Source organism: Apium graveolens, chromosome 2 (genome assembly GCF_009905375.1).
Source record: "Apium graveolens cultivar Ventura chromosome 2, ASM990537v1, whole genome shotgun sequence".
Classification (NCBI taxonomy): Eukaryota; Viridiplantae; Streptophyta; class Magnoliopsida; order Apiales; family Apiaceae; genus Apium; species Apium graveolens.
The window spans coordinates 69,661,063-69,671,833 of NC_133648.1; the positions used below are offsets into that span (position 1 = coordinate 69,661,063).

The 10,771-nt window shown below is 33.8% G+C and overlaps 1 protein-coding gene across 1 annotated transcript; it reads left to right on the forward strand.

The window, feature by feature from the left end:
- The first annotated feature begins 2,358 nt into the window (after nt 1-2,358).
- Nucleotides 2,359-2,826, forward strand: LOC141690564 (senescence associated gene 20-like). Its single transcript, XM_074495355.1, has one exon. It carries the CDS (start codon nt 2,359-2,361, stop codon nt 2,824-2,826), a length of 468 nt encoding a protein of 155 aa, XP_074351456.1.
- The last annotated feature ends 7,945 nt before the right edge of the window (nt 2,827-10,771 follow it).

Consider the following 10,771-nt stretch of genomic DNA (forward strand, 5'->3'; position numbering starts at 1 on the left):
ACCACTTACTTTCCCTTCCTATGTCTCGCTTCCTCTTGATTCTTGCACAAAAACAGATGGTGGATTCAGAAAGTGGTTTTCGAGAGCTTCGTTTTGATATATTGCACGCCCGAATAGGAGTTCGATAACACCTTCATGTATGCGATTGATTTTCAAGAACACGATATTTATTAGGGTTTTCTCTGTGTTTTACTGGTTTATACTGTCTGAATATGATTATACGAGTGAAATGAAATAAGAAAAGGACAATTTATATTTACAGAATATTAGTATGTTCTGGATCGTGTTGGATCGATAAATATGTTGCTTTGCCGCTATGTAACTATAAATACAATCGTTTTGGATAAATATTATCCTTTTTTGGATAAGCACTATCCTGTTTTGGATAAGTACTATCATGTTTTGGATAATTATCAAAACCGGGCTTTTTTAAAACGATTTGTACGAAGATAATGTAATCGAAAAGGGTTAGCGTATCGAAAATATTGCGTCGGGCCGCGCACGGGTCAAACCGTAATCCGGATCGAAAAAGTCAAAACATAAAAAATGTCCGGAATTACCAGATTAGGTTAGGAAAGAGTTTTCGGAAGAGTTTCAGGTTGTAAAAACGTGAAAACGGTTGAGGTTGGACGATTCCAGACTTTATAAAATAATTTTGTAATTATTCAGAAAATAATTAATAAATTCATAAATTAATATAAAATCATATAATATTCCAAAAATTACCATAAAAATACCTTAATTATCTATATTTTATTCCGGACATAATAAAATTAACATACCTAGACTTTACCGCATATGAACATTCACATAACAACACCAATCATCAAATAATTCACCAAAAATCACAGACTAATCACATAAAAATCATTTATTGATAAAATAATTACACGTCATGTCCTGGATATTACAGCTTAGCTTGACGATTTCTGGTCGAGGACCTTGACGACTTCGGGTCGGGGACCTCGACAACTTGGACCGTTTTTACTAAGTTTTGTACACAAATTTTAAGTGTAATTATTACGACATTTAATATATTTTTAGAATACATTTTCTATCCATATCAGCACGATTATCAAATACAAGTAATTATATACACTAGCTAGTTATATATTTGAAAATTTGAAAAGAACAAATCAAAGTTACAGCAGGCAGGTGTCCGATATTAATTTGGCCAACTTACAAGATCATTACCTCGTATAAAAATGTGTTTTTTTACAAATACACGTGAGTGAAAATTAGATTAAGAACTTGACACGATAAATAATAAATGCTTAGCCGAAGTTTGAGCTATATAAAATGTGCTTGAATCTGAATGCAACCAAAAAGCCGAATGAAGCTGCAACGGTTCACCCTATGAAAATTGTAGAGTAAAACAATGATCACTATATGGCTTCCCCCGAGCATGAAGCAATGCTAGCTAATAATTAAGACTTAATATATCCCTAAATAAACTAATTATTATATGTTGCTTTTGAATTATTATAAAGAATTTTTCTTAAGAATACGAAAGATGATGTCAGATGTTTAATTTATATTTAAAATAATCAATTTTCAAGAATTTTATAAATCAGTTTACCTAAAAGAACGTAATCTGACGCTCACTTTGATTTATTTTTTTTTGTTGCTAAATCTCAAGGTACACTCTTCGACAGAACCAGAAGTATACATCTGTGTATACACAGAGACCAGGCCAAACAAAGTTTTGTTGAAATTTTTTTAAATTCGATTCGAGTAGTAAATTATAAATGTAAAAAAAATTGCAGATTGACGATCGACGCAGGCACTCCCGATAAAAAAATGGTAGTGGAGAATAAGTGCAGAACATAAAGGCAGATACTAAAGAATAAACTCAAGTATTCCCATGGCCTTCTCGGTTTTATAAAAGAAATTGCTAACAAGAGTAACTAGTCATAAATCACTCACACTTCACACTTAGGAAGTGCAATTACACGCTTTCGAGGCCAATTAATCTGGCCACTTCGTAAAATTTGCAGTATGGGTTTTGGATTTATCAACCCATCCTAACCACTAATCTCAAAATCAATCTGTCCCCGAGTAAAAAGCTATGTTTTTTTTTAAATACCTTCCTTCATTCTATTCCACTGATAACTACGTACTTATATATATTGCATAAATTAACCTTTGTGGCATTTTCTACTAAGTATAGTATATGTTTTTTCTCCAGCAACATAGGCATCATTCAACTGGCTAGCTAAGATATTGCATGATTAAAAAATGAATTGCTAACTTGTACATTTACCTATAAATAGGATTACTAACTTAAGTAGTGACATACACAACTTGTATCATATTAAGCTAGCTAGTTTTAACATTTAGCCTATCTTATTTTCCTGAATGGATGCTATGTCGCCAGTATCCGATTCGGAGAAAGTAAATAAGGCGACCGTCGATGGACTTTACAAGGCATTGGCGAGCGGTGACACTGAAAAAGTCGCTGCAGTTGTAGGAAATGACCTAGAATGGTGGTTCCACGGACCACCCAAATGTCACCACATGATGCAGGTTCTGACCGGAGAATCGTCCTGTAATGAGTTCAAATTTGAGCCCCGCAGTATTAGTGCTATCCGTGATCGAATTATTGTTGAAGGATACGAAGGTGCAAGTGTGTATTGGGTGCATGTGTGGACCTTGAACAATGGTGCGATAACTCAGTTCAGGGAGTATTTCAACACTTGGCTCACTGTCAAGGAGTTGCGACCATTTAGTAGGATGGTTCATCGACACCATGGCTCCACCCTGTGGCGAAGCCAGCCCAGGGACCTTTTCAAGCGATCCTTGCCAGCGCTGGTGCTAGCCATGTGAATTATGTATATTTACCTGGATAATTGATTTCTCATCCAGGGGCCACTGCTTACTCTTTTGGTACAGAGTGACCTTAATTCCGAAAATGATTCTTTGCTGATTTGTGCAAAACTATGTGAATAAATTTTAGAACAGCAAACACTTACATTACTCTACCATTTTCAATTTGTTAACTCAAATTTATCTGCATGTCTTACTTTGTCTTGAAAGGTTAATGTTAACCTTTTTCATGAGGCGCTGTTAACTTTTATTTAGTTTTTAGAATTGTATATTCAAACTTTTTATCCCACCACATATACTGTGGGAGTATATGCAACTCCAGCTAACTTAAAACTGATAGTAGTGGTGGGTGTACACAATTTTGTACAAAAAATTGTATAAGATGACATGACAATTGACATGTGCTGTTAGTCGGAATTAACATTGTACACCTTCAATTGACAATTGTACAAAAAATTGTACACGTGCTGTTAATCGGAATTAACATGTGTCACTTTTTAAAAATCGAAAATAAAAATTGATAATTTATTTAGAATGTGAAAGTTTGATCTTTTTTTTTTGAAAATTAATGTGAAGTACGACCAACAATTATGTTATTTACTCTTATATAATTATAAATTAATGATCGAGAGATAACGAGAGGCGCATTTATCACTTGTGTTGCTGAAATTTACAGCTTCTTGAAAAGACAATCAGAAAATTTGGTGTATTTATGAGAACCGTAACTGAGATATTTTTGAAATTATGTTAAAATAATAATTGCAATCTTTAATTATCATTTTCAATTATACATGTATGAATCACACATTTATTATTTTTGCAATATGTGTGGAAAGTGGAAGATATATCGATATTTGTCAAATAAGTCAGGTGAAATGTATAAAATTGACTTTGTTTGATATATAAAATGTATTAATCAAATGGATTTGTGTATATATAATATATATAACTTTATTTTGTAAATTAGTTGAAAGTTACAAATTCACTTGATTGTTTGTTTCGATTAATTATAGGTATTACAAAAATAATAACTAAGAGTTACAAATTTCTTGATTAATGCATAAAGGATTTCATGGGACAGTTACACATATTTGAGGGGATACGTATGGCTTCATTGAATGTAGGAACTTTGATTGATAAGTTCTTAGAATGGGTTGATGTTTTGCGAAAAAAAGAATGTAGATGGTGTTTGTATATAACAAATTAAGGGAAAGGGTAACGAATAAAGGAGGCTAGTGGGTATAAATTACGGTATTCATGCTTAGTTTACTCTCGTAATGGTGTAATATTTTTTGTCTTCATCCCTAAAAATAATGTAGGGGAGGTTAAAAGATGTGGTGTCGATTTATGTATATTAGATTATTTATTGGGGAAGTCGTTGAGATTGTTGTTTGTGTCTATGCACCTTAAGTTGGGGTTGGGGGATTTTGAGTCCCCGTCTTTTTGGGGTTGTTTTGATGATTTGATTAGAAATATTCTTTATGATCAATTTTTATATGTTGGTGATGACTTTATTGGTCACATTGATGCACGGGTGTGTGGTATCATGATACTCATGACGTGTATAGTGATTATGGTACTCATGGCAATTATGGTTAAGGTGTTACGACTTACGAATATTACTGGATTAACACTTTTGAAATTTGCGAGAACTAACGAGTTAGTGATTGTCTATTCTTATTTTTGATAGCGTGAAGAATATCTCTTTACTTACAGAAGTGGTGGTCATACCACACAAATTGATTATCTTCTTATTCGTATTAGGGATATCGGATTATGTAAAAATTGTCATGTCTTTCCGAGAGTTATAAATTTTTCTCAACATTGTCTCTCAATAATGAATTTGTATATGAGTGGTCAATCACAAGAAAGAAAATGTACGGTTAAACAAAGTATTCTATGACAGAATTTACAAGGAGGGAAGCAGTGAAATTTAAGGAATTGCTTGAAGGTTATTTTGAGCCAGTTGAAAATGTCGAGCAAGTAGGGTCAAACATGGTAAATTTAATTAAGAACGTGGCAAGAAGGACTTTAGGAGTGGCATTAGGTAATGTTAATAAAGAATCTTGGTGGCGGAATTATGAAGTACATGCGAAAGCTTAATTTAAGAATGGGTGTTTTGAGGAGTTCTTATTTTTTTTGGACATACATGTACGAAATATAAAGAAACCGTTGTTTCAAGTTGCCAATAAAATGACCAAAAAAGTAATTGCGAAAGCTAAAGTTGATGCGCATAAAGTCACGTATCGGCATCTCAACTCTAAGAAAAGCGTGGATGAAAATTTTAAACTTGTAAAGACTCGTCATAGGTGGCGTCGGGATATTAGTTCAGTTTGTTATATAATGGATGAGGATGGTTTTGTTTTACTACATGATGAAGATATTAAAGTGCGGCGGGGTAGGTAGTTTTATGAGTTATTTGATGTTGCTAGAAGTAGGGACTTTGTGACCAAGGGAACATCGAATTTATAAAGGCGAAGGTTGGTACCGGTCAAGTTATTACTGTTGTAGAAGTGCGTACAGCCTTGGTTATGATGGGTAGAGGTAAGTCATTTGGTTTGGATGAGATTCCAACTGAGGCATGACAGTATTTGGTAGAAAATGGTGCATGCTGGTTGACGGATCTCTTAAATATTATATTTCAGACGACCAAGGTGTCGAGTTAGTGACGGTTGAGTGTTGTTGGCCCTATTTATAAGAATAAAAGTGATGCTCAAATTTGTGTTAATTATTGTTAGGTAATGAATCACACACGGAGGGGGGTGAATGTGTTTTCTGATTTTAGGCTTTTCTTGAAAGATAATGGTTGAACAAAGTAAATTAAATCTTGTATAGAAAATTGTTCATGCAGAAATTAAACTTGCATAAAATAAAGAACACAGATGTTTAAAACTCACTTAATTTTTATATTAAAAATTAAGATGCTTTGCTACAAAATTTCTAAGCTCTTCTAAGTTAAAGAGCTCAGCTTCTTCTCGAGAGTGTTACAAGAATTTTTATCTCATTTGTTACTTCTAACTAGAGAACCAGTGTTAACTTTATAGCTCAGTTAACTGCTGGTTTACACAATAGATAATAAACATGCTATTAGCTTTTCTAAACTGTCACTTGTCATTTCTATTTATAGAAAAGCAAATCTTCCATTTCTGGCTTAGCATATCTTTAGGATCCCGTGTTTACTTTAATCTTCCTCTGTCAGTTAATCTTTGTCATTGATCTTGCACACTCTTCAAGCTGATTTTTGTAGACTTGTCAATCCAGCTGTTGGATTGTTTGTTGATTGTTTATCTTGGATATTAAACTGATCTGCAATTCTGTACTTGGAGACTGTACTTCGAGATTTCCAGTTTGATTCATTTGAATACTTGATATCTCGACAAGTATAAAGGCTTATCGAGATGTCTGGTACTTCATAATGAGTTTGGCTTATAGAGATCTTCAGCTCATCGAGATCTCTAGTCTTCATAACTTCACTTTACTTGTAGATATCTCTGAGTTCTCGAATGGATATAGACTTGTCGATAACTCTGAGTTTTCTAGTGAAGGAATGACTTGTCGATATCTTTTTGAGTTCTCGAGTAACTTTCCTGACTTCTCTACTCCCGGTGAATATTGCTTATCCGTTGAGTAGATATTGTTCATTCGTCGAGTAGATATATAGCTTATCCGTCGAGTAGATATTGCTCATCCGTCGAGTACATGTTATTCATCCATCGGGTGGATATATATAGCTCATCCGTCGAGTAGATATTACTTATCCGTCGGTACTCTCTGGAGTTTGAATGACTTCTCGATAAGTCATTCTGGAGTTCTCGAATGACTTCTCTATAACATTAAATCTGTGACTTGTAGAGATCTTGACTTAGAACATTTTCTCCAAACAGATTTATTCAACTCCAAGCTTCTTCAAAATTCTTCTGAGGCATGATCTTCTTGATCTTCTTCCAGATAGAATCCTTAGGCTTGAGACTGTTTTAGAAAAAAGACTCCAGTTTGCTCCTTTGCATTTTTACAGACTTTAAGTGTTACAAGTACAGAATATAAATTTAGATAACAATACGACTTACTTAGGATTGGCCCCAAGCTTAACTGATTGCTAATGACATTTTCAGCTTCAGTAACATTTGACATCATCTATTATATATTATAATTATCTTATTATTAAGTTATTTACCTCATGAAAATTTGTCGGGAGCATTGTAACGGTCTTCATATGGTGTTGATGATCTTGAAAAAGCTTATGAAATGTTCCACATGCAGTTATTTGATGTTGCTTGAAAGCTAAAGGGGTGCCAGTTTTGTATATTAGCTCTACGAGATATGTATTCAAATGTAGGGACTTGTATTTGGACATTATTAGGAGATACTCGGTATTTTTCGGTGGAAGTAGGACTCCACCAGGGCTCAGTATAGAGCCCCCTGCTTTTCATTGTTGTTTTAAATGTCATTGCCCATGACATCCCAGCTCAGGTACCTTGTTGTACGCTTTTTTGCTGAAAACATTGTGTTAATAGCTGAGTCCAGGGGACGAAATTAATTATTGTAGCCATACCTTCCCTTCTTTTAGAAAATCACATAATATTATTAATGAACTTAAAATTATCTTGTTGTTTCTCAAAAACTCTATTCCAGGATTCTTCTAGTTTGTTGTTCACTGCAAGCTTTCTTATTAACAATTCATATTACTTATATCCTTTCATAAACCTGTTTATAGCATATCTTTTAGTCATATTTTCTACCGTTGATACTTATATAACTACTTTTATGAAATTATACGACACTTTTTAACTAATGGAGCCACATATTTATTCTTAGCATGTATTTATTCTCATTAGTTAACTTGTTTAACTTCTATCAACCAACACATGGTCTCAACTATCACACTCTTATGAAAAATACTATTGATTGTAAAACATTATTTCTTAAAAATAATTTCGCAGTTGGGTCACCACTTCTTTATTCCCACTTATGTTCCCGTACAGAACCTTCGTCACTGGCTCAGCTATGAATGTCAAATTTACCATATCTCATTTACTTGAGTTAGAAAACTTGAACACGTTCAAAATTTCTTCATATTTAGAATTTCTTCGATCTTGAGCTTTCATGACAAGTATCCTCCTTGACTGAAGGGTGCTTCACGTATAAATCGCTTGTCTGAGTTATTATTAAGAATTCCTTAGTCTTCTTATGTTGCCCATTTGCCTTATTTGGTGTATGTAACATTAATTTTCTTTTTTTTATGGTCAATTTTGATTTAAAATTTATGAAAAATAGTTTCGAGCTTTAAAATATTATTTTAAATTATTTTTGAAGCTCAGTAATTATTATAAAATTATTTTAAAGTCAAATTCGGGTTTTCAAACCCTGTTATTTAATTATAAAATGATTTGGAGGCCCATTTTAATTTCTGAAAATGTTCAAAAATTCGTATTAAATACCTGGAAAATTATTTTGACCCCGAATCTTCTTTAAAAATTATTTTGATCAAATATCTTGCGTGATATGTGCTACGTGCTATCTGATTGATGTGTTATATGCCTATGTGGTTATTGTTTGACGGTTTTTGCTGTAACTTTCAATCCGTGAATCGGATTTGGGTAAAACGAAGGGTAGATAAAAGCTTATGACGTCTATGTGACGATTAGAATAATAAGAGATTGAATATTGAAAGATACTTGTGATGCCTAGCAGAGTAAGCGAGGCATAGAAAAAGAAAGTCAATGATCCGTAAATGGAACTGAAGCGTAGAAAAAGAAGGCAAGTGATTGATGAATAGAAGCAAGGCATAGAAAAAGAAGGAAAGTGATTGAAAAGTAAAACTGTTAAATGATGAGTACAAGTAAAGTTGGAAATCATCTGTGATAAGGCAAGTACTTCTGAACCTTTCTTTAAGATATATTGCAAATATTTCTGAATTTTTTCATAACATGTTGCTAGTATTAAAAATAAATCTTATTTTATATTGCAAGCGCTTTAAACTATTCAACCTTGAACCCTGATCATATCATTGAACTTGAGTCATAAGCTTTATTTATTGTAAACCACCAATGGTTAATTTCCCAGATATTAAATCATACAAATACATTACTACTCCACAAATACATACACACCATAAACCAAGTATTTCAACAGAATTTCTTGAGCATATAGAAACTTCTACACCCTGGAATACCATATCATATTAAAGATCTATACCCTGTATTATCATTGAACCATTGTTCATCAGATACTTGATTCTTCATCAGGCTTGAAGCCGTTCTTCATATTTACACCTTGATATACCCTGGTGATACATGTAAAATGTTTTATGCTCTGAGATAAATGCTTTATCAATGTTAATTATGATTCAATTTTTATTGAATTACATTCGTTATTATATTGAATTGTTTTTTAATTGGATGGTTTTATAAATATGGACCAGATTCGTGGTCAGACCAGATTCATGGTCATATTAGGCCAATGCGTGCCTTGGATCCAGTATAGGGACCAGAGTTGTATGCCTTGCTCGGGGTTAGTGCGTGACTGATCAGCAGCCTAACCTTGGTTTTTAAAATGAAAAGTGAATATCCAATTTTAATCCTTGCTCATCCAGAGACTTGATTCTTCTGAATCATTTCAATTGATGATTGTTTAACCTCAGTTATTGCTATTATGACTTGCTGAGCTAGTTAGCTCACTCTTGCAAATCTTTTTATGTTTTCAATAGTTGAAAAGGAAATTGTTGATAACGAGGATTCTCAGTCCAGTGTGCGAGCTAGGATTCCAGGTTAAGTTGAATCGATCTAGCAGGAGCTTTATATTGTAGATGAGTTATGCAAGATTATAAGAATGATATTATCAGTTGTAAGTTGAACTAGTTGGGATTTGGTATGATGTAATAAAAGTTAAGGTTGTGGCTTGTTTTCATATTTTAACCTGTTGCGATCCGTGGTTGTGTAAAGAAGTGTCAATGCATATAATATTTTATATATTGGGTGTGTGTTGTGGACCACAAACTACTGACCCGGGTTTAGAGGGCGTCACAGGTTTGGTATCAGAGCCACATGTTATAAGTCACTGAAACAAGCCTAGATTGTCGGGAATTGATAGAGGGTTAGGATTAGAATTAGGAAATAGAAAGATAGAACGTTGAGAGATTGAGTGCGGCTGTATAGTAGATTTTCGTATGATTCATGATGAAATTTGAGATTCTTATCTAGCGACGCGATTGTCAGATAACGGAAATTGCAGATTCTTTTATCCCAGGATCGTCTGATCATTCGGAGCCTTCAGTCGAAGGACCGTCATCTGATTCACGCCCTTCTCTTCCACTGGTGTTAGCTATATCACCTTCTGTTGCGACGATTGGACCTTTTCAAGCTATTATCCCATTGCCTGATGTGAGACTACCTATATGTGAATCCCTACATGATGATTTTGGTTCTGCCCGATATTTAGCTGTGAGCGCATCTTTTCTGTCTACCCTACGCCTTGTTCTCTACCATCAGTATAATCCATCTTATGAAGTAACATCACTTATGAGGATGGATTCGAGAGCTACAACATATGGTGAATACACGAGATATTAAGAAGGATGAGAAGGAACCTAGAGTGAGGATTCGTGTGTTCCGGAGAATAGCTACTACCAGGTTATATGGAGTTACTAGTAAGTATGCCACATATGATTATCTTGTGGAGTGAGTTAGATGGATTTTAAAGGAGTTTGAGAAGATTGGAAATCGAGAGTTTTCTTGAAAGTAGATGATGGGTTATGACCAAACGTGATACATATAGTAGTAATGTGATGTGATATTAGCCCACCTTGTTTTATAGAATAGATTTGATGATTATTGGATACACCTGTTATATTTAGTAATTGTAAGAGATGATGATGGGAGTATTACCAGTATAAAAGACTAGAACTAAAATTACGAATAAAATAATATGCAACGGTAACTGGAGTTTT

Coding starts and splice junctions, on each gene's coding strand:
- LOC141690564 (XM_074495355.1), top strand. CDS start 2,359: ATGGATGCTATGTCGCCAGTATCCGATTCGGAGAAAGTAAATAAGGCG.